Raw genomic sequence first — 24,655 nt, 5'->3', positions numbered from 1 at the left:
ACGCATGGTTATCACGCACGCGCGCGTTTCCCGTCGCAGGCCGCGTTGGCCCAGAGAGGAACCGAGCGAACGAGCCGCGACACGGACACGAAGCATCATGATGCGCGCTCTGCAACGGAACGGAGAACAAGGGAAGTCCTCCCGGAGCATCACTCCGTCGTGCCACGCATGACAGACGCCGTCGATACTAGAGTTGCTATCGGCTTTCCATTTTTTTCTCCGTTCCGTGCGCGCACAATAAATCTCGCGATACAAAAGGTGCCGCGACGAAACAATCGACAGATTTCCCAGTTACCGCACACCTTGTCGTCGCTGGCGGCTGGCTGCGCATACCGGCAATGTTAGAAAGTGGTGGCCGCACATACCATGCACCTTAGTTTTGCCAAATGATGTACGCTGGTAGAATGCGAGCACATCAGCGGGTATCTTCGCATCACAAGCACCTCAAGTTTGCACAAGAACCGCGTTGCGCAAAACAGAAGGAATGCGAAGCCGTACTAGCACCGTATGCGCTGATATATGTTCTACATTTTAATTAGATACTGTCTCCAAGACACGGCAACGAAATAGTAATACTTTCAACAGCAAAATCCAATGTTACAACGTACGTAACGCATATTTACTTACGTTGCAAGGCTTTTAGCTACATCGAGTAAGGGTATTTGCGCAATATGGAATTGCATTCTGCAAAATACCCCACTCAAGCTATGATGTCACGAAGGAGGTTCCCGACGGAAAATTATCGTTCCTTTCATTCACTTCACCATGGAAAGTGATATGGGAGCTTCAGTTTTCGCTTTGAAACATGCACACGTTATACTTGACATATCATAACGCAACATTCAGTGGAGTCATGGTCACACAGGTTGTAGTTTCGCAGCAGCTTAAGTAGGCAATAATAACAAAGCATACTAAAAACGAATACAAAAAGCAGCTGCTTCCAAGCGACCAATGACAAGGGTTCACTTGACAGTGAGGATGGTTAGCAGCTGGGAAGAGGGACCGCTCTTTCTTGGTATAGGAGTTACACGGTAAAATCACGTTACTTATGGATAAGAAGCGAAACAAAGTTTTCTTTTTCCCCAGCGCAACTATGCTATACCACTACCGTTGCTGCACAAGCAAGTGCAACAATGATAAGTACTTAGACGTTTCAAATGTCCGAACATTCTTGTCGATCGGGGCTCGTAGCGATGCTCTCGACGGTGCGCGAAGAGTGATGAAAAAGCACAGTGGCTCACCTGCCGTTTTCTCAGCCGGCACAGCACATACGGCGAAGTCCAACACCGTCAAAAGCACGACGAACTTATTGTTCCAGGATGCCTTCAACCGTACCCACATCGCGCCTCGCAACAGTCGAGACACCTCACCACTTCACGAAGACATCACCGACATCCCTGCCATTATTAGGAAAACACTCGCGAGTCGCGTCGCCAACGGCGCCACCAGGCGTGTTCGTGCATCTTGACATCACAGCCGCTTTAGACATCACTTCCTGTACAACAGGGTGGCCAGATGACTACTACGAAATAAAAACCGCCTGACAGCGCACGAGCGCCGCGCCTCGCACGTTAGCGGCTTGCACCAACCTTTGGATACTTTTTCAGTTCTCCAACTTCTCCTCTCGAGCCTGGCGTGACTTGTTCTAGGGGCTGTGAGGGCGCTGCAGTCGAGCTTTGTGTCAAGTGAGCGGCGCTGCTCTGTTGACGTGTGCACGCTGCAGCCGGGTGCTTGATCTGCTTCTTGTGCTGGTAGCCGATTTTATTTTTTCACTGTGTGTGCCTTGTCCTCGTGCACGTTGCCGGCGGTCGAGGCCCTTTGCGTTGTACATTGTGGACCGTCCGGAAAATATCCGCAAGAGTCACCCCCCACCTTCGGAATATTATACTTAGCTTAAATAACATCAGAGAGAAAGAAAGAACATTAACGTGACGTATAAAATATTTGACGCGCAATAATATCACGGGTTAACGTTTACCGTATTTTGCGATAGGTGAGTGCAACAAGAAGATCTGGCACATGTATCAGCCTTCAAATTTCGACAACAAAAAGCAAAACTCCTCCACTTGGAAATCGCTGACTGACGTCTGAACAGCACAACAGTTCGGCTCGAGTGAGCGTTCATTCCTTTAAATCAATGTCGTGTTTTGAACAGAAACTGCTGCTTATAGGCATGTATGTAAGTTGACAAAATGCTGCATTCATATCGACATCTGTAAACGGACGTATATGAGAAATATGCAAGCTTGGAGCTCTTGAACTGCACTGAAGCTCTTCCGCGTGTGGATAGCGACGATGTAACGCTTTCGGTGCGCAGTCGTGTGTAACTACGCTGCTATAAAAGCCGCCCAAATTTCACTACCTCATGTCATGGCAAGGTGAAGTGTTTATCCGCATCACACAATTCATGCTCGGCGCGTCGAATATCTCTTCCGGAAACGGCTTTCACTTAAAATGAGGACACTTACAGGACACACCGTATTTATTCAGACTTCAACAAGAGACAGCTCGTGTACCTATCCTCCCAGTTATGTTCTTCGTATATAAGAGAGTAAAAAGATGTTGAGCAAGACCGCTGCTTTATTCAGCGAGCACTAATGCCCAGCGCCGCGACAAACAACCATAACCGGGCCAGGCTACAGCAGACGACGCTGGCATGCTTGGCGCCAAGGTCGACGGCAGCGCTTCGGTGGTGGGAACTGCATCGGACCAGTTGCTGCGCGTAATAGTTCTGCGGAAACCCGCAAGGTGGAGAGAAGTTATTATTAAAGGGCGCATAGGCGAGGCGAGGAGTTCGGAAACTTGGCTTGTACCAACTTGTATAAACAATGGCGCGAGGTGGACGAAATGCGCTTGGAGACATGCTTGGAGATTTGAGCGTGTATAAAGTCGCTCAGCCTCAGTAACCTTAAGCGTGTGGAGCTTGTGGCGCCATGTTGTGGAGACCATAGAATGGAGACTGACAAAGTCTTGCTGTAATCTTGTGAAAACGAGAACTTTCCGATTACGACTGGTTTTTCTACAAGATAATGTTGCGTGCTGCAGCTTGTCGTTTATTTTTTTTCCCTTCTTTTCATTGTTATTTTTTATTTTTGTAGGTGCGCACATTTGTAGGTATACTGTACACTCTAGTACGTATGCTTGTTACGCCTTTGGAGCAGCCTTTTGCTATAGTGCCTGGAAGGAAGCTTCTACACTCTAAGAACAGTTTACACCCTTTGGCTTGCCCCTTCTGCCACACAAAAATAATCGTCATTTGCCTTGATGCGTTTCCTTTCTTTATCGCTGCGAGCCCAGAACTTTCCAGTAACGAATGGCACGCGCGTTATCAGCATAAAACAGTTTACACCCTTTGGAGTGCCCCTTCTGATAACGCGCGTGCCGTTCGTCACTGGAAAGTTCCGGGCTTGCAGCGATAAAGAAAGGAAACGCATCAAGGCAGATGACGATTATTTTTGTGTGGCAGAAGGGGCAAGCCAACGGGTGTAAACTGTTCTTAGAGTGTAGGCGCTATACTTTTGCTTTATCGGCTTAAGTGAATGTGCCGGGACAGCCCACAAGTCGCTCACACAAATATTTGTTTTAAAACCAAACATTGCAAGATATCGGAATGACATACAACATTACAACAGTTGCAATTCAAAACGCTGGTAGCACGCGCACAACCGCAACACCAAACAAAATAATAATAACGTTGGCGCGCCTTTCACGACCTCTGTTGAGCAGTGACAAAACTGAATTTTCGCACACTGCGTTATCTCTGCAAGTTATATCGCTCAACGCATTATTTTTGACGTAGAAAAAACAATAACAAATTAATTATCTCTTATAGGTGGACGCGCACCCTATCGTAGTGATTACGCTGCGTACATGCTACATTTAGAATAAAGGAAAGAGAAACGTAACGTGAGTAGGGAGGAATATATTTCTCCTGAGTACAAATATCGATTGCCTTGTCTGGGGCGTATTGTGTGCGTTCGGAAACTCAGTTCGCCTTTCATGAACTCACGTGTCGCCGCGTAACTGTAGACTGTTCATATGTCGACGCACAGCCAGTACACGCACTGCATTTCGCGTTGTACCCAGCAGTCGTGCGTTGTCCTATGCTTGTGTGTGTTCTGCTATGGCGGCGTCACAATTCGCAGATGACTTAGTCCGGGATTATTTGCGCTATCGTGGTTTTTTTGCATCCCTTAAAGCATTTGACTCCGAAGTGAAGGCAGACAAAGACAAAGGTTTCCGAGTAAGTAACTGTTCTGCATGCGTTAAGCCTTCGATACCGGTCTCAGTTGTTTTCACGGGGACACATGGTCGTGAATTAGCCGTGCCGTCACGTTGGCCAGTTGTGGTGCACTTCGAAAAGCGTTATTGAAAACTTAAGAGGTGCTAAAAAGCGGGAACATATGGGGGCGTTTTCATGTCTCATGTTCGTGCAGTGGTTGCCACGCTGGCGCGCATGCGCGGTTAGCTAATCCGGTTTGTTGTGAGGCTGCATGCTCGGCCAGGCTCGCGTAGTTCGTCAGCGAAGCTGTAGACGGCAATATGGCTCCCTGCTGTGTAACGCCAAATTTGCTGTCGTTGGTTTCGAGGCACAGACTGCGTTTTTGCGCGCCTTTGGTGAGAAATCAGTCATGGACATCAATTTACACGACGGATCCGATAGACCCAAAAGAGGATAAGTTCAAGAAAATCCTCATCGCTAACCGAGGCGAGATAGCCTGCCGAGTTATTCGCACTTGTAAGCTGATGGGAATTAAGACGGTGGCCGTGCACAGCGACGTAGATTCACGTAACTTGCATGTGAAGCTCGCCGACGAAGCGTACTGCATTGGGCCTGCACCGACCAGTCAGAGCTACCTGCGTGTTGACGCCATACTTGACGCAGTCAAGAGGTCCGGAGCCGATGCAGTTCATCCTGGATATGGTTTTCTGTCCGAAAACATGGACTTTGCCGCACAACTTACTGAGGTTGGCGTCACATTCATTGGCCCCAATTCCAAAGCCATTCACATGATGGGCGACAAGATTGAAAGCAAGCGCATAGCAAATGCCGCTAAAGTGAATTGTATCCCTGGATTTGACGGCGTTGTGAAGACGCCGGAGGAGTGCGTGAAAATAGCGCAAAGTATTGGCTATCCAGTCATGATTAAGGCATCAGCTGGCGGTGGTGGCAAAGGTATGCGTATCGCCTGGAATGACAAGGAGGCTATGGACGGATTTCGCTTCTCGTCTGAGGAAGCGAAGTCAAGTTTTGGGGATGACAGACTGCTGGTGGAAAAGTTCATCGACAAGCCGCGCCACATTGAGGTGCAGTTGATGTGTGACAAGCACGGGAACGCTGTGTACCTGAATGAACGAGAATGTTCCATCCAACGAAGGAACCAAAAGGTTATCGAAGAGTGTCCGAGTACGTTCTTGGACCCCGAGACACGCAAGGCCATGGGTGAGCAAGCGGTGTCACTGGCGCTGGCTGTGGGATACGACTCTGCAGGTACAGTCGAGTTTCTTGTAGATTCAAAGAAGAACTTCTATTTTCTTGAAATGAACACTCGTCTTCAGGTGGAGCACCCTATTACGGAGTGTGTGACAGGCGTGGACATTGTGCATCAGATGATCAGAGTTGCCAAGGGCCATCCACTTCGCATTTCTCAAAAGGACATTCCTCTCCGGGGCTGGTCATTCGAGTGCCGAGTTTATGCAGAAGATCCTTTCAAGCATTTTGGCCTGCCCTCAATAGGGCGACTCTACCAGTACATTGAGCCAGACCACATTCCGAATGTGCGCTGTGACAGTGGCATTGTTGAAGGCAGTGAAATAAGCATTTACTATGATCCGATGATTTGTAAATTGGTTACATACGGGGACAACAGAGAGGCTGCAAGGCTCACAATGCTGAAGGCATTGGATGCTTATGTCATCCGAGGTGTCACTCATAATATAAGTTTGCTGAGGGCAGTTCTTTCAGAGCCTCATTTTATCAAAGGTGATATTGACACTGGGTTCCTGCCACGGATATATCCTGATGGTTTCAAGGGCAAAGAATTGTCTGAAAAAGAGTACACTCACTTTTCTAGCTTGGCAGCAGCTATATTTTTACAGGATGAACTACATGCTCGTGAGTTTGTAAATGGACATAAGGTGGCAACTGAAGAGACATTTGCTCGCTGGCATGTCGAAGTAATTGTAAATGGCAAAAAGACCTCTGTCACTCTCAGCCATGAAGGCAACAGCACTTACTCTGTTCAGGTTAAGGATGACAAGTTCACTGTCATTTTGCCTGCTAACCTTTCCCTGCCTCTTGTCAAAGCTGTCGTTAGTGGTGATGAGTACACCTTGCAGCTTCTTCAGCGTGACTACTCGGGAAACTTCAAGATTTCCTTTGAGGGCACATCGTTGAGTGCAAAAGTGCTTATGCAAGAGGCGGCCAATTTTCTGAGCATGATGCCTGAGAAGCCAAAGGCAGATACAAGCAAGATTGTGGAGGCACCAATGCCTGGTGTGGTTAAGCACGTGACTGTCAAAGTTGGGGATATGGTGGCTGAACAACAAGAAGTGTGTGTCATCGAAGCAATGAAGATGCAAAATAGCTTGGTGTCTGCTGCCATGGGCAAAATCAAAGGTGTGTTTGTCAAGCCAGGCCAGACTGTTGATGAGGGCCAGCTGCTTGTTGAGCTGGAGTGATCTGCACTTGGAAGTTTCTCTACTGAGGTCTACAGTTTTGTAATAAATATACAGAAGACAAAAAAGCCCCACTTCTTGTTTCTCCATTACTTTCATGTTTGTGGTAATATTATGTTCCAAGATATTCAGTATGCATAGGCAGTTTTGACTCCGCTCCTTCATAGAAGGTTGTCATATACAAGAAAATTGGATAGAACAGGTTGCATTTCTGATGACATGGTACAGTTATCTTATTTGGGCCAGTGTGTATGCACAGAACTGCAGCTTTGTGTGTGTGGTTGCAGTTGCACTAAGGTAATAATGTTTCACATGTTGCAGCAGGATAAGTGGCCTGCCAGAGCTGTTGCATTGGTAACTGTAATTGTGAAAAATATAGCATGTATGTGCTTGTGGAATGAGTGTGGCGCATTTTATAAGCACAAGTACATGCTTTTAGGTGCTGCTACTATGTGTACGTTAAAAAAATTCATTTCATGTGACTTCCAATTTGCTACCAGCTGTATGACCAGCTTGTTTTGTGTACCTGTGCCGACTATTACTATTTCTACCATAGTATTGTGTAGCATTACAGCTCAGATTCTGTACTGCTGCATGGTGTGCTGGGGCATATGTATTTTCTGGCATTTAATTGAAACTGCATTGTTCTTAAGCATCGGAGGTCATGTCATTCTGTTGCCATTCACATTGGTATGGTGTATATTTTGTATTGTCTATTTGCAAGCATAGCACTCCTTGTCTTTGGGCAGTGATTCATACTGGTGGTGCTGTGGCAGTGAGCTTGAATGCTATCATGAGTGGTATAACATATGCCAGAAAAGCAACCTTGAGTCCAATTTGAATTCCTGTTTTTATTGGCAAAGTATCTAAATCGAACCGCGACAGTTATCAACTGTCATGGTCAGCAATAGATATTTATGAGGGGCGATGGATTTTTTGTACTACGTTGAAATTTCGCACCTCGCAGCCCGATTTGTACTGTGGTAGCTGGCTACAGCAGTACCATGGTGTAAGCCTTAACCTATTTGTCATTAATTAATCCGTTGTTGTACAGTCTAACTTCCGAAGTTAGTACAGTTCATTTGATGACAAGTTGGATTGTTTTTACTTTGTATATTCTCTACTTCTGCGGAAAGCCTTGTGCATAAATTTCTTTGCAGGAAGGTTTTTGTTTTGTTACGGTCTCAAGGTACTTGATTTACTACACTCATTCCAGGAATGGCAGAAGCTATTTGTATAAACAAGTAGCAGTGTTGATCAGCTGTAAGACCAGTAGATTTTGTAGCATTTTATTAAACATGTACTCTTCCTCAGTGTTCTTCAAACCATTCCTTATGTGTCCCAGATATGCTTGGGGCTGGCACATGCAGTGTGTGTTTGTTCTTTGCAGCCTGATCGCGTAGTGGAACACTTGAGCGCCTGCATAGAATCCATGGACTTGGTAGGTCTGCGAGACACCTGGAGCCACTTAGACAGCCACATTTTTCGACGACTTGAGCAGTCTTTTATTCCCACTGTGCGGAAGTTGGAGATGGCCCTGCTGCGCATGTATGTTGTTGCATGTGTCACCAACAGCCGGCAGGACAAGCTTACGGAGTTCTTCGATAAAATGGCTCCTGAACTACATTTCCAGGCTGAATGGAAAGAGTGGTTTGGTGTGTAGCCTCTTTTTGCATAGTATGCAATATTCAGCAATGCATTCTTGAGATGAGCTGTTGTGTTAAGGTGATTGCAAGAACTTAGACACTGCATTTCAACAAAGGTAGATACTTACTTGGACTTTGAACTACTGCTCAGGCTATATTGCCTGAGCAGCAATACTGATCTGCTTCCTTCCACCGAGTTGAAAATTGCAAGCTTGCTCTTTTATTCTTATCTCTAAAATTAATTCCATAAGTGTTTGCAGTATGCGTGCGATTCTGGCCTCAGTTTATAGTAGTTAGTGTCGCAGCCATGACTTCTGTGCATTAAGTGAGAATTGCATTTGCGGCCTCTGAGGGCTGCAGAATAAGCTGTAAATTCTGGCCTGTCATCTGTCTCTCATTTACAGTTGTCTCGGTGAGCCTTGCACTCTTTCTTTTCAGTATGAACTTTTTAACTTTGCTTGAATTTCTGATTTATTACTGCAAGTACTTAATGCACACTGTAATTCAAAGTTTTTCTTTTTTTTGCTACAGTTAGCAAAGCTTGTCTCCTTGTTCACTCTTACAAAGAAGAGTGAAAATGAGCATTTGCTCTGTTGAGTGCCTTTGCTATGATTGGTTATGTTCCAAACAGGCCATATGGCTGGATAGTTGGTTGAGGCTCCTGTCCTTGCTTGTGCCGAATCTTCAATGAAGGATAAAGACTTGGGCATGTTGTAGTTCATGTTAAAATAAGAACAGCGCGAGAGACTGGGACAAGTGAAGAAAGACACATGAAGACACAGACAATTTGTCCCTGTCCCTGGCATTTTTATCAAGTCGAGATGCCAGTAGAGAGCTGAGCATGTCACGATTGAACTTTTTTGCACATTATGTTGATGCAGAAAGTTTTGCAGATTATCCTAGCTGCATTTCTGTGGCAAGAAGTTCTCTTGAGCGCTCTGCTTAATAACTTTTTCGGTTCGACCTGCAGCATATTCGTCAGAAGTGCACCTTAGAAGTTAAGGCAAAATTCAAAAGGGCTATAAAGTGCTAAGTTATGGTAATATTGCTGAGAGCCCTGAAGTGCTATGCCATGTAATAATGCAGCCCAACGTGAAGGCACAGAATACCATAGGTGTGTGCAAAGTGATAGGTGTGCATTGTCGGTGCGAGACAATAAATAGGTACCCATATCTGTCTTGGCAGTTTTCTGGTCTAATGTGCTTGAACGTTACTCATAACATAATTTAGTGGGAGCACAGGTGGAGAGCAAAGCCCTGTTGTATTACATTTGGCAGCCATAGTAAATCTTGTTATATTAAAATATTTTAGCCATTGCATTTTTTTTTCAGCACTTCCATTTTTAAAGTGTGTGGAAGACAACCCAAATTTTCAAGTCTACTTCACGCGCCAGTGGCAAGAAATGATGATAATCTCCTTAAGAAACTTCCTGAGTGTTGTATATCAAAGCATGGGTGAGTGTACTGTTAACGGTTTTGTGTAATTTGCTTACACAAACTTTTTTCTGTTTATGATGCCTCTAACATAAATGTAGAGTTATGTCTACTTTGTGTTTCCACTTCGGAGTATGGGAAATGGACAAATTCCTAAGGCTGCAGGAACTTGACAAATATTCTATGTTGCCTACTTTAAAGGGCCCCTGAAACGGTTCGGACAAATTTTGTAGACATGCAGGGTACAGCTAAAGTTAATCTTTTGCACCACAATTTCTGTGAAGAGTCTCATGTTAAGAAAGTTATGGACGATTACAAGTTACCCTCCTCCATGGTCATGCATTTTCTCCTCAACTCGTCAGCCAATCGGATAGCTTGCCCTACTGGCGTCATTAGGGCAACTTACGTCAAATGGTTAGGGACGGCTGAAAATTCATCCGAGCGGTGTGCTGCGATCGGCAGCGATGTAGATTTTTAAAACTTCATAATAAATTACATGCAGAGCACTTAGATGCATCAATTAATGATCAGAAGGACCTACTCTAACGATTCGGAACGTTTGTACAAAATTGTCAAAATCGTTTCAGGAACCCATTAATATTACTTATGGTACATAATAAAGTAATAATGTGAATAAGTTATAAGTAACTTGATGATTGTCTGTAAATTATTATATACTTCATTACTTTATTATGCAGATGAAGACAAGACTCCTTGTTGAAACATTGGTTCCAGCCTGAGGCTTCCCTTGTTTGCCCACTGTTAATTACTTTATTATACTTGTTTTATTTCATGCTAACTAGTTGTGAATATTTGTAAACCTGGGTTTCGTTGCAAGATTTCCCTTTACTTCAAAACCCATAGGCTAAATAAGTAAGGACATGACTTGATTGCTGCACATGCTGCTGCTTCATTGTGGTAACTGCTTTTGTAAGCATTTTAAAACTTGTTCTGCAAAATTCTTTTGGCCTACCACTATTGTAGGAGATCAAAACAGTTTGAAGTACAATATACATCGAAGAGCATTAATATGCACAGTTCAATTAAGACTGCATAGTAATATTAATTTTGTACACTCATTCTTATGCCATGTCATTGGAATAGATACCTGGGGCTATATTTTTGATTGATCACTTTGGGGACCCTTTAACATTTATGTGACGTGGTGTCTGGCATGAAGCAGTATTGAATCGACAGGCTGCTCGTTTATCCAATCGGCATGCATTGAAAGCGATACCAACCCAAAATTGATCAATCTAGAACACGGCCCTAGATTTCGCTTAAGCTGATAATATTTGCCTAGAGAAACTTTTTGTATAATCACATTGATTTCCTTTTTTATATATATGTATATGCTTAGCATTGCCAACACTCCTGAGCTATGATGAAGACATGAACAAGATGCAGTTCTTGCAAGAAGAAAATGAATCTCTAAAGCAACAGGTCAGTGTTTGTCAAGTGTGTTCTACCAATAAAGGGATTCTGCTCGGGTAGGTTGCTGCATGCTAGGGAAGACGTATGCTCAAAGGTACTTTGAAGGAAAATATTAAGCAGAGTTAGATTGCTAGATTATTCATCCCGAAGTCTGTCATTGTTTCCTGTATGCAAATATATGACTTTGTTAGGTATAAAATTCCCACCAAAGGTACCACCACTGCTGCTGCTTAATTTGAATTATCCATGCCAAAACGGATGAGTTGATGTAATCTTTATGTGACCTGCCTCTTTGCCGCTCTGTGAATCAACCAATGCTGACATCACACGAGAGGTGTGGCGTCACTCAGACTTTTCATTTGCATCATTTTCTCACTTACAAAAGCTCTGTTCTCACTGTGAATGACAGCTTCGTTATTGAGAAGTCTAAGCTTTCAGTCTAGCTCATCTTAACAGTATTTTTCTTTAGTGTCCCTTTAAGTCTGAGTCTTGAGCAAACTTCTTATTGCTATTTCTACTAGAGGAATGACATTTAGAGGTAATATGTAATTTAATGTGCTAGTATTTGCAGATATGCAGCTGTTTTCAGTGTGTCGGAATGAAACAAAATCAAAACGATATTTTTGACCGGAACAAAAACGTAACTGAAACGTTATTATATTGTTTTGGAGTGAAACCGAAATATTTTTGATCGGTTTTGGGTTCAAGGGGGAAGTCTGCAATCCAGAACAACCGACGCCAGGCAGCGTCAAAATGGCGTGCACCTTGGGTAGAGATAGCACCAGCGATAGCTGGTCAAGCACTCCACTAATCTAAGCTTGCCGCTCGGTGCACTAGCAGATTGGCATTGTAGCGAAATCCAGGGCTTGCACACTGAAGGGCTTATCGTTTCATTTCCTATGGGCACAATGCTTTGTTACCGAAATTTTATCCTTCCTTTATGTTTAAGTTCATTTTATCGAACAGCGGTCTCGCATATCTACGAGTACATTCGATGACATGCTGCTTCTGAGATCATGCTCAGTGCCATGACTCGTGGCACTGAGAATTATCTCTGGATTCAGAAGTTGCTTATTGAGAAAAATAAACATTATGTTTTTATTATCACTTTGCTTCGAAAGTGTTTGCATGCAAACTAAAACCGTTATGAATCACTATGGATAATTTTTATTTGGTTCCGGAGCAGAAACGGAACGGAACGTTTTTCAGTGGAACAAAACTAAATCCAGGAGAACATTTTGTTTCGACACCCTGGCTATTCTTTCTCTGCATAATGAAGAAAATATACAATTTTTCCTGTTCCAAATGTTTGAGGTGACTGCCAAAATATTTTTTAGAGTAAGCAAGCTAAAAGTTATTTGAATATATTCCTGAATACTGAAGGAGTGCAATAATAATTGTTTCTTGTTTCTGCCTCTGTCTGTCCAAAGTTACAAAAGTTCGAAGTTGTAACCTGACATGAATTTTTTTTTTTAAATTCAACTTCCAAAACATTTCAGGGTGTAGTAACATGGTATTATAGACTTATGGTACTCCTCGGAAGCCTAGCTGCCAGATAAAAAAAAAAATCAAAAGAAAAAAAGCAAGATTATTAAAATCGGGATGATTAAGGGAGTAACTACACCTATAAAATAATTGCTGACCAAAAAGAAAGTTGCTTTAGAAAAGTGAAAAAACTCTAACCACCATGCAAGAAAAACATTTTATTCTCCTTGATGCAGAAAATTTGGCAGAAAAGCGTTTTTCTGGCAGGAAAGCAAGCCAGAGAGGTACTCCTTCAAAGAACGCCAATATGCCTGGCCTTGAGAAGCGAATTTGTAATGGTGAACGGCAAAATGGGTCATTTTCAGCACTTTCATTGGTGAAACTGAGCATTTCGGAAGATAGTCTTTTTTCCTCAACGAGACATAGTGTTAAGCTAGTTTTTTTCTTCTTCAGCAGGTGACATGGGATTAGAAAAATAACAAGAAAGACAATTTTTTTTTTATATTTTTGTTTCCAAGGTCCATGTCCCCACTTAAGGACATTGTTGCATCAAAATCTTCAGGGTGTGGGCTCTCTCTGTCATTGACTTTCCATTATTGTTTGCAGGATTATGATTTCTGCAGCTTTGCATAGTTTGATCATTTTGATCGTGCTATGCTCGTAATAGATTTGGTAAGATTGTAGAACTTTCTTCTGTAGAATTTGTGATGAGCAGAGTATTTGCGTTACGATTTATTATTCAAGTCTAATTTTTAGAAATTGCATCCATTTGTCATCTAAAATGCATTTACAGAAAAAATATGCTGTAACTATTAGTTTCTTTAACAACCGTTCTGTACTGTGACTGCAGACATCATTGCCGTGGTTTTCTACTGACACCAACTTAATGACAGCATGAGTGTTTTTTGTTTGTTGAAACACATGGCAGTTGAGATTACTTTCCTCATTGAAGCTCCTGCTTTTGTGTTTGCTTAAGCAGTGAATCCTCATTCCTTTTTCATGCAATTTATTTACTAGCTAATCGACATTCCTCATTGTGGCTAGCAAAAATGTTTTGCCATGTGCCAATACATATGAGCTGACACACTAAACAGCAGTTGAGTCAGTTGGTCTGCCTCATGTGTCTGGCATGTGTTCATTTCATCAGTTTGTGCATTAAAGAGAATTAATTTTTCTGCACTAGCTTTTCCTTGGTGATTTATATGTTGTATAAAACGAAAGTAAGGATGATGAGTCCATAAGCAAACCGCAGCTTCCATTCTGTTTCTTTGTTTTGTTGCAAGGTTATTAAAATGAACATCTTTCGTTTTTTAATGCAGCTGGCAGCTGGCAGGCCTGAAGTGTGCGAGACAGCAGATGTTCTTGTTGCTCCTGAAGAGCCCATGGATGATTTTTATGTAATAGCACAGTAAGTTCAGTCGCATTCATTATGTTGTGTGATGCCTGTGTGGGCTTGAAATGCAGTCTGAGTGAGCTAGAAGTATGGATGATAATAGAGCTATAAGTAGCCTGTGCATCATAGCAGTTACTATATTTACATGTGGATGAAACTGTTGTGAATCCTGTTGGCTCTAATTTCTGTACCCATTTTAGGTATCAATGAATAAAGTAAATAAATAAAATGCTATAAAATTTTCTGTCCTCTGCTCTTCAGGCTGAACTGACTGATATGACTGATGAAGTGTTTGTGTTTAAGAAACCTGGTGTCCACTTTGCTTGAAGCTTTGGAGAAGAAATTGGATGTAAAATGTGTAATGAAGTTCTGTAACAACTTCAGAATTGTGTCTGTTTGAGCTTTGATTTAATGTCATGACAAATTGTAATGCAGAAACACACAGATGGACAGAAAGGCACACAAGCGACAGTAGCACTTGCCTGTTGCACTCATTAGCACTTGCCTGTTGTCTCTTTTTCCGTCAGTATGTTTCTGCGGTGCAATTTGTCATTCTGTAACAATGATCACAGTAACTGTTTAACAGCAGGTGCATATGGCTATAAATTAATGGATATTGCTCATTTCATAATTTATCTCATTACCTAGAAAAAAAAAACAAATAAAAAAAAGCTTTCTGGCTGGTATAATAAAATAGTTCAGCATTACGCCTTTCTGGTAAGCATGAATTTCTTACCTGTGGTGTAAGTAGACAAAAACCTAAAGAAGAGAGTTGATTTTGCCTATGAACTACTGCACCTAAATGTGGCAGTGCCTAAAGTGGATTGCTACAGATTATGAAATGTTAGTTTGTTGCAATTGAACTTTGTTGTTGAGATGGTGGTCCTATGGACTGGAATGTACAATTGTAGTTCATTTTGAGGACACAAGACTTTAAGGTCAGGTGCTAAGTGATTGCGTTTCTTTCTGTGCTCATTTCTTTACATAACCTGATAGCTGACTGTGTGGAAGCCTTTTGTAGCAGTGGGTGTTGTGTCAAATGATTAGTTCATTGCTTTTCTGCAGCGAGTCTGCAGATGGAACAAGTTGAATTCACTTATGGGACGGAGTTAGGGTGGAACCGGTGACAGAAATCTTAAATGGCGGGTGATTAGTCAGTGGTAATTGTCTTTTATGGCTATTTTGTGTACAGAGGTTTTGACACTGGGCCATGCACATCCTACACAACTTTAGATCATGATCATGTAATCACATTCATTTTAGAAGCAACAGCAGAACCTGAAGTTTGTGCTGTTTTCTTGAGGCTCAGAGATGGCCATAGCTGCGATGCTGATGGGCTGCAAGTAAGGCCATTCAAATACGCAATCAATAAAATTTCTCTGGTGCTGACATATATATTTAACCTATGTATTTCAACAGGTGTTTTTCCATCCAAAATGCAAGTAGCTCATGTAGTGACCTTATATAAGAAAGAAGACCAAAAAACTCACCAATGATTACAGTACTCCCTTATGTGAAATTGGAGTGCAGCTCTATGTGTGCTTTTATTTCGCAATATATTGAGGCATCACACCGATCACCACACTGATTAGCAGAGCCGCGATGCGTGGTGCTTTATATAGAACGGCCACACAGTTACGGCTTCCCGGAAACTGCTGCTTCAGCATCATCATCATCATCATCATCATCATCATCATCATCATCATCAGCCTGGTTACGCCCACGGCAGGGCAAAGGCCTCTCCCATACTTCTCCAACAACCCCGGTCATGTACTAACTGCTGCTTATGCAATCGTAATCTTTATCGGGAAATGCTTGTGGTGAACGCTGTGCACTAAGGCGAGCTTCCTGGCTTTTATTTTTTGCCCCCAGGCGGTCGGCACCACCACTAAAGCCCCTAAATGAAATAAGAGTAGTGCCATCTCCTCCTCCTACGCTGGTGCTCACTCTCTTCTGTCGACCGTGGCTCCCCCTACGTGCTGCTAAAATAGCAGACGCTCTCCATGTTCTCTGCGTGTCTCTCTTCAACGCTAAGTAAGCGGCAAAAACACAAAGTGCGAAGCTGTATCAGTAGTCGGCACCCTTTGTCGGCATTGCAGATTGCTTTCAAGGTACGGTCCGTGTGGCAGTGTCACCACCCAAGTACGTTTAGTCACGGTCCATAAAGGTTCGATGTGGATGGATAAGGTGCTAAAGAGCAATAACTGCTTATAATGATCAGAGCATCATCAGCGCATCTGTTTGTACTGTCCCTGCTTCGTAACGTACGGTGATACAATCAAAAGGTACCTTTTGCATACATTCAGGCCAAACACCAGACAGTGCCATGGTATGTATGAATGAGTTGACAAAAAGCATGTACGTTTGAAGACGACTTGATTGAAGTCGGACGCGAAGGTTGCAAATAAATGCAGCGCGAACATACAGCACTTTGGAGAGTAAAAAACTAACAAAGCCACATACAAGTGGCAGCATAGGAGATTAGTGATGAGCGAAGAATCTCTCGTTCATCACGAAGCCGGACATTCCTCCGTGCCGCATCTCGCTTGGCAGATGGAATACAGAATAGTTGCTTGCCGTCCCTTTCACTTGTGCTGCACCCAAGGCAGAGCAACGCGGCAATGCGAACACGGAAATATGCTACAAAAGCACAAAGGTGTAAAACATGGTGCCTGCGTACGCTGCTCACAATGTTTGGCACTGCGATGGTGGCGGAACTAAAAAACAAGCAAGAAAAAAAAAGCATGCGGGAGCACACGATGGCGTTAGGCCAGTGGGAGAGCTGAGTGTTGAGGGAAAGCGCAGGGAAGAAGGACGGCGGCAATTTTCAAAGGATGGCACTACTTTTTGTTTTTTTAGGAGCTTTAGCCGCCACTGCCAGGGAGCACCATCTGGTGGTGCTTCAAGGTAGCTTTCTCTTTCTTCCTTGCGCGCTCTTCGCTATCACAGTCCTCTGCTTTTCATCTCACCCTTGCACCATGCTCTCTACCACTGCTTTCCGCTTCATGCTTTCACTGTAGTCTCCTCCTCCGCTTTCCTCCTCACCCTCTATTCGCTATTGCCTTCTTTCATTCCCCGCTGCGTTCTGCTTTCGCTCCGTTACGCTGACGAAGCATGCCGACACTCAAAGCTTGAACGGGCACCTAAGAGCTGTGCTCCAAAAAGACGGAATATGGCAGTGCACTTCGAAACAGTGATGTAAGACAGAATGAACAAGCTCAAGTGCTGCACTGCAACTGTCAGTTTATTGCTGGATGAGCATACACAAATATGCGTTCCAACGTATGCGTGGAGCACCTCAGAGAAGAGAATGGCACGGATTTTTGAACACTCGTGGGCTAACAGCCATCATGCTGCATGAAACTTTATACTTCACACGCCTTCATACTTCAAAAAGAAAAAAAAAAAGGAAATCGAGTGAAACACGCCATTTGACGTTGCTGCTTTCAGATACATGAAAACCTTTTTTCTTTGTCAGATAAGGTGACTGAGGGGACAATGATGCACTTTTCCTTCCACTTTAAAATCTTGGCTGCTTCTGTGATTTCATGTGTCAGCTTCTTTTCCCTACCCACCACTTTCGTATCTTTCAGTTCCGGCACGCAGCTGCTATTCCTAGAATGGAGGCAAGGTGACCGGTATCATTTCTATAGCAGTTGTAGCTATGATCTATGAGCCTTGTGTTCAGACACCTACCTGCTTAGCCAACGTACACCTTATCACACGTCAGTGGTGTTGAAGAAACAACCCGCTCCATGCAGGTGACATAAGGTTGCTTGTGCTTGATTGCACAGATGTCTATTGGTTTCTTCTGTGCATTTACTTTTTTGCAGAGTGAGTGCTCATAGCATGCTCATGCTTTCCTAATGTGCTTGTGAACTCTAGTAAACACCAATGTGACGGTAGCTTCTTCAACCAGGCGTGCTGTCCTGAGAATTCAGGGTATCCATCCGCCCTTCTTGCTTCAGTAGCGGAAGTTCTGCTCAAGTGTTCCAGGAGCACTCGCACAACCTCTGACCATGATGCATGCACCCGTGGTCAAAGGCCAGTGATCATTCCCTACATGCACACCGTTTTGCACAACCTTCATAAAATAGGTTGAAAGGCTGGTGTCAACGTAGTATTCTCAGTGCCAGTGGTGCTATCAGCACCCTGCAAAAGGTAAATGCACAGAAGAAACCAACAGATGTCTCTGCATTCAAGCACAAGTAACCTTAGGTCACCTGCACGGAGCGGGTTGTTTATTTGATGCCGCTGACTTGTGATAAGGTGTACGTTGGCAAGGCAGGTAGATGTCTGAACACAAGGTTCACAGAACATAACTACCACTGCTCTAGAAAAGACACTGGTCACCTTCCATTATAGGAAGTGCAGCTGCGTGCTGGAACTGAAAGATACGAAAGTGGTGTGCAGGGAAAGAAACAAGCTGAAATTATAGAAGCAGCTGAGATTTCAAGTGCAAGTGCATTAGTGTCCCCTCGGACGCTTTATCTGAAAAAAAAAAAAAAAAGGTTTTATGTTTCTGAACGTGGCAATGTCAAATGGTGTGTTTCACTCGCTTACTTTCTCCTTTTTTCTTTTTCGTGAAGTGTGAGGGCTTGTGATGTATAAAGTTGCATGCAGCATAATGGCTGTTATCTCATAAGGGTGTTGAAAAATCTGTCGTTCTCTTCTTTGAAATTCCTCACACATGCATTGGGACACGTATTTATGTATGCTTATCCAGCAATAAGCCAACAGTTGCAGTACAGCGCTTCTTTGTTAATTCTGTGTTATGTCATTGTTTCGAAGTGTGCTGCCATATTCCATCATGACTAACCAACTAGCCCACCAATATGTCTTAAGTAAAATAGACGTTTTGAATTACAAAGCAGTATCGAGAGTGCCTGGGTTTTCTCAAGGTTTCGAGAAAATAATCTGTAATCAGCTATATCTTTTCTGTAAGAAGTACGTGATAACGAAAGTTCAGTATGGTTTTCTAAAAAAGCGATCAACAGAACTTGCTCTTCTAGACCAGAAAGAACATATATTGGAGAAGTTCGAAGAATTTGTTCTTGTAATTTTTGTTGATTTCGCATAAACCATTGATTGCATAAGTCATAAATTTCTTTTTGATAAATTGAGTCACTATGGGGCATCCGTGGGCTTCACCTGATGCTACTCAAAAGTTATCTTTCAGAAATGCATCACTTTGTATCGAATGAAATGTTATCAGACAGAAACAACCTCGGGAGTACCCTAGGGTAGTATCCTCGGGCCTTTGATCTTTAATTTATAAATAAATGCCATGGCCCATATTTCCTCGGAAGTTAAATTTATCGTTTATGCGGATGTCACCAGTATATTTGTTTTGTATTCATTAGATGCTGATCTTTCTGTTAAAGCCAATGCTGTTTTCGAGGAATTAAGCACGTGGACCAATTAGAAATAAATAAAAATAACAGAAAAAAAAAGCAACAACAAAGGCTGTGATTTTTTATTCTATAGGTATGAATATTTCTATAAAGGTAACCTTGTTTTTCACTGCTCAGAGATAGAGCTAGTTAGCTGTATTAGCGTACTTGGTGTAAATTTTTCAGAACCACTGTAATAGGATGGCCATGTCAATGTAATGTTACAGAAGTTACATGTGGTAATGGGAATTTTGAACCGAAACCGCTATTTAATTCCAAAGTCAGTAAAATTGTTGATCTAGAATGCCCTCTTTGTGTCTGAACAACTTTCAATTGGTCGGGGACTACTACAGAATTGAACTTATCGCAGCTATTAATAATGCAAAAAAGAATTCTGAGAATAATTGAGAATGTGCCAATCCTTCATCCTACTTCCCAGCTCTTTAAGAAGTTTAGAATAATTAGAGCATAGGACACATACAGGGTGCTTCATATAACTTGAGCCAAACTTAAAAAATATGCAAATGCCACATAGCTGGACCATACCAAGGTAATGTTGTTTGCCATCGCTTGGAGATACTCAGATTATTTTTTGTATTCTGCCTAATTAGATAAATAGTCTTAATAATCAACTTCTCAATCATAATTAGGTAAAAAGTGTCAATGACAAAATTGTAGAATAATATGAAATATTCCCAATACAGCTTTCCGTTCCTCAATACGTGCTACATAAACCTGTTTCACGAGCGTTAAAGAAGCCTGCGAATACACACAAAACTGCCATGCGACTGGCCGCTCGAGGCACTTTGCGTGTATTCGCGGGCTTCTTTCACGCTCAAAAGATCACTTTTATGTAGCACGTATTGAGCAACAGAAGGCTGTATCGGGAGTTTCTCGTGTTGCGCTACAATTTTCTCATTGACACTTTTCATCTAAATATAATAATTGAGAAGTTGGTTAATTAATACTAATTGTCTACTTAGAATGTAAAAAATAATCTGAGTATCTCCAAGTGACGGGAAGCAGCATTACCTTGGTTCTGTCCAGCTACATAGTATTTGCATCTTTTTAAAGTTTGGCTCAAGTTAAACACTCTCAAAGGCACACTAATGGCAAATACTAAGTCGGTGTGGACTGTTTACATACCATTCCAGAGACATCGCAATGCTTGTTTAAGGCCAAGAAAAGACCTAATTTACGATAAAATTGCATCTGAAGGGTCCGCATACATTTTTAAAAATTGAAATCTCCCGCCATCCAACTGGGGGAGTGCTGACGTTGCATATGCCATCACCACCCTTTGCTGCCGTCGGTGAGTAAAATAACGCCCGACAGATGGCGTTACCCAGACAAGAGAGAGCGGTGGATTCGCCACTGCAGCTGGTCTTTGGTGAAGTGGCGCAGACCGTTTGCGCATCCCGCGGCATGACATGGAAGTTGAATTCTCTGCTACTTGCAGTTTGTGCGAGTTTCGCGAGCCAACAAAATCAACGCAGCAGTATGCGATCAGGAAAGTAGGGAAAGGTGAAAGCGTGGGCGGCGCAGGGTCGAGCAAATATAAAACGTTTCGACTGCCCGTATCGTTCTCAACGGTAATTTCAATGAGTTCTTTTTTCTAAACATGAAATAAAACTGGATAAGTAGCATTTTATTTCATCTTATAATACAATGCAAGGATGTTTTTTGCAACAAGTAGTTGAGTACTAGGGACAGAATTTAACTGAGGAGTGCTTCCATCGTCGGGCAAGTGCTTGAATGTCCCGTGGGAATCTCTAATCATGTTCTGCATTTACCTCAATTTCTCGATTAGTAAGGCTCTTTTCACGATAATATTAACGCCTTAGAGATTCACGAGCACTAATCTATCACTTTAGCTTGACTTGGTATTTGCCTTTAGTGTCCCTTAATGGAAACCCTTAGACCGACATAATTTTCTTTTCATGGGATTAGTAAATCTCCATAATATAACACAAGAACAACGCAAATATGGAATGTTCCGCATTGTCACACTGGTTATGGTGAACAAATGCTTCACAACAAACTTCTGTGTTTACTAAATGACTATAATAAAAAGAAATTGACATTAGCAAAGTATTATCTGATTTTACGCATCCTTTCTAGTCTAAGATTGGCCTCTAGAGCAATGTTTGATTTGTATTTAAAATTATATTATTGAGTGCCGCTATTACAATGTGTATGCTGTAAAGAGGACTTGTGCTGTTGTATGATGCTAATGTGAAGTGATGTATACTAATGCTTGATTATCTGTGTCGTAGTGTAACTAATGATGGTTTCATCAAAGTATATGACATTGTCATGTTCAATTTCATAGCTTTGTCCAAGTGTATGACAATACGACAATACAGTTAAACCTCGATATAATGAAAGTTAAAATCGGCACTTTGCTTCATTATATTGAAATTTCGTTGTATTGAAATTTGGCCTTTTATCCATATAAGTACTGTCGCTGATTGGTTTTTCTTACACGGAAAGGGGCCGCAGAATTTTCCGAATTATCGAGCAATCGAAGAAAGCAAAATTGAATGAGAAAACAATTCATTTTGATGAATTTGGGAGTTGGCGGACGACAGTTTCATGCCACATTGACGATATCTTCACATCGGCTGTATGAATTAAGCGAAGTCAGCCACGCGGGTGCGTGCACTCTGCCACCACGGCTGATAGCATCGCCCACACTGGGACTACGCTATCACTATCATGAAAAGCACTGGCAGACAACAGATCACCGAAACTCAAGATTACCAAACATTCAATGTGGGAAGACAGCTTACATGATGCCACACTGTCTCGGCATGTCCACTTTTTACGCAGATTACCTCTAAAGCAAGGTGTGCGGCTGCCGCCCTCAGCCATGACAGCCACTGCCGATTCCTGCGCCAACTCCCCGCCCCTCACACACGCTTGATCGTGTTACCGTGAGCTTGCTCCCCTCCCCCTCTTCGCAAGGGTGGGAAGGCGGCACTCGTGAAGCCGCCATCTTTCTTGTCTCACCCTCGCACCCTTCCATCGCACTTGAAGGATAAAGTGCGCAGGGCATGATAGGATCATATGCACTTGGACTTTACAGGGAACATGATGTTGCTCCACTTTGGTGGTGGCTCTTGTCATTTGAGAGGTGCGTTTGCAAGCAGCCACTTGTAATTTAATCATATGACCATCTGTGTCAGCGGAAGTTTCCATTTATTGTCTCAGCATTCCGAGAAGTGAAATTTCCTTGTATTGAAATCGCATACAGACACAGCTAGTTATATTGAGGTTTTAAATACATGTGCTATGGACAAGAGGTTATTAAACATTGTGCTTCGTTATATTGAGAATTTCACTATATTGAAGTTCGTTATACTATTGAGGTTTCATTGAGGTTGCCGCTCGGCCTCCACCTCATAAAATTTGTCCAGGGATCAAATACATGAATAACAACTGCATTGCCATTGCCAAAGATGCTGCAAACGAATTTTTGAATGCTACGCACTGCCAAAACAAGTAAAATATGTATCTTTTCATAAAAGAATGCACTCGTATGTCCCAAAAATTATGCCCGAAATAACCGATATCAATGCTTCCATGTTTTCGTCTATTTAATAAGTAATGAAAATATCACATGAACTTTAGAACTATATCAGTTCAAAACCAGCAAAGCAATACATGCCGCTGATATGAAAAATGTAAAGGCCGTGAAATGAACAAGTTGAGGACAAATATTTTAACTAATGAAACTTTGTCATTCAGGAACCTTGTTTACATTTTTATACATATGCAACGGCCAGGAAAGAATCTCAATGACGCTGTCCTTTGTTCCAATGTACTGCGCAGGAGCAGCTGTTACCGGTCATGTATTGTGATAATTGCACCAAAATTATAGTCGCAGCCGAGAGCATATATAAAAAGCACAAGTTCTGCAATATATATATGAGGGCGACTCAAATGAAAGTGAGCCAATGCTAATATATGACAAATGGGGTACTATATTTAAAAGTAGTCTCCATGAGCATTTAGACATTTGTCCCGCTGACTAACGAGTCGCGCGATTCCCGTCTCATAAAGATCCTTGAGTTGCTGCTTCAAAAAGTTTGTAACGGACTCTTTCACTTCATCGTCCGACACGAGTCTGGTTCTCTGAGCTGTTTCTTCAACTGCCCCAAAATGTGGAAGTCTCAAGGTGACAGGTCTGGGCTGTATGGGGGATGTTGCAGCGTTTCCCACTTGAACTTTGCCACTTTTGTGTTGACCACATCAACGACGTGGGGACGGGCGTCGTCGTTGAGCAAGATGTCCCCATTCGTCAATTTTCCAAGTCGTTTGTTCTTGATTGTGACACGCAGCCGATCCGGCATTTCACAATATCGGAAACGATTGATAGTCTCTCCAGGTTTAGCAGAGTCGACCAGTAATGGCTCCTGACGATTGAAAAAAATATTCAATAACACCTTTCCGGCAGAAATGACGGCTTTTGCTTTCTTTGGGGGTAGTGACTTCGAATGTTTCCATGGTAACCATTGCCGTCGTGTTTCAGGCTCTTAATAGTGGCACCATGATTCGTCCACGGTGACAACTGGAGACAAGAAGTCATCATCCTCATTGTGATACCGGATCAGATGAGTCAAGGCAGCACCGAACCTCTCCGTCTTCTGGCGGTGGTTCAAAATCTTTGGCATTCATTGCAGAGCTGATAACCGAGTTGTTCATGAATTATGGCGTGAACCAAACCGTGACTGACGTTCACACGCTCTGCCAGTTCATCGATGCGTATCCTCCGTTCTTGTCTAACCATCATCAACCTTTGCAGTTTTGTGGGGGTGATTGTACAGTGGCTTTGGCCCGGTCTTGGACCGTCTTTGCTGCTTTCGCGTATTTTTTTGAATCGTTTGCTCCAATGCTTCACATTGGCCAATAAAATGCAATGTTCAACGTACACGGCAGCCATACGGTAACTAATTCCTTTTGAGGAAACATCTTCAACTGTCAAATACCTCGCGACACCACGCTGTTCAGCCTTTGGAGCGTCCATCATGTCACACAACCGTGTTTAGCCCAGTGTATGAGAGCAATAAAGAACATTTATCCTCACACACAGGTAGTGACCACGGATCTGGATCACGAGACTGAAATAATTGGAAGAATAAGAATGGGCTGGGGTGCGTTTGGCAGGCATTCTCAAATCATGAACAGCAG

General features: G+C 42.7%; 3 protein-coding genes across 12 annotated transcripts in view; 2 read left to right on the top strand and 1 right to left on the bottom strand.

The window, feature by feature from the left end:
* Meltrin (disintegrin and metalloproteinase domain-containing protein meltrin) overlaps nucleotides 1-1,438 on the bottom strand; it is a 148,728-nt gene extending 147,290 nt beyond the window's left edge. For all 3 annotated transcript variants that reach the window (XM_075676292.1, XM_075676293.1, XM_075676294.1), the window contains exon 1: nucleotides 1,242-1,438. In XM_075676292.1, the coding sequence (XP_075532407.1) occupies nucleotides 1,242-1,341 (100 nt within the window). In that variant the 5' untranslated portion in view covers nucleotides 1,342-1,438. The remainder of the gene's footprint in view (nucleotides 1-1,241) is intronic.
* A 2,292-nt stretch (nucleotides 1,439-3,730) lies between these two features.
* The window catches only part of LOC142565918 (WD repeat-containing protein 91), a 71,183-nt gene continuing 50,258 nt past the window's right edge, over nucleotides 3,731-24,655 (top strand). For 7 of the 8 annotated variants that reach the window (XR_012824916.1, XR_012824918.1, XR_012824917.1 and 4 more), the window contains exons 1-5: nucleotides 3,913-4,243; nucleotides 8,069-8,333; nucleotides 9,656-9,778; nucleotides 11,118-11,200; nucleotides 13,996-14,084. Coding sequence is in view for 5 of the 8 variants with exons in the window: in XM_075676523.1 (XP_075532638.1) it covers nucleotides 4,124-4,243; nucleotides 8,069-8,333; nucleotides 9,656-9,778; nucleotides 11,118-11,200; nucleotides 13,996-14,084 (680 nt within the window). In the remaining 3 variants the exon portion in view is untranslated. The other variant, XM_075676521.1, reaches the window with a different exon arrangement.
* LOC142565917 (propionyl-CoA carboxylase alpha chain, mitochondrial-like) lies at nucleotides 4,395-7,991 on the top strand. Its single transcript, XM_075676517.1, has one exon. It carries the CDS (start codon nucleotides 4,543-4,545, stop codon nucleotides 6,679-6,681), a length of 2,139 nt encoding a protein of 712 aa, XP_075532632.1. The 5' UTR covers nucleotides 4,395-4,542; the 3' UTR covers nucleotides 6,682-7,991.

This window comes from Dermacentor variabilis, unplaced genomic scaffold (assembly GCF_050947875.1).
Source record: "Dermacentor variabilis isolate Ectoservices unplaced genomic scaffold, ASM5094787v1 scaffold_12, whole genome shotgun sequence".
In the NCBI taxonomy this organism is placed as follows: Eukaryota; Metazoa; Arthropoda; class Arachnida; order Ixodida; family Ixodidae; genus Dermacentor; species Dermacentor variabilis.
The sequence above is the reverse complement of the archived record's forward strand: the minus strand, read 5'-3'. Positions and strand labels throughout refer to the sequence as shown.

What these genes read in the sequence shown, in the direction of transcription:
- LOC142565917 (XM_075676517.1), top strand. Translation starts at nt 4,543, where the DNA reads ATGGCTCCCTGCTGTGTAACGCCAAATTTGCTGTCGTTGGTTTCGAGG.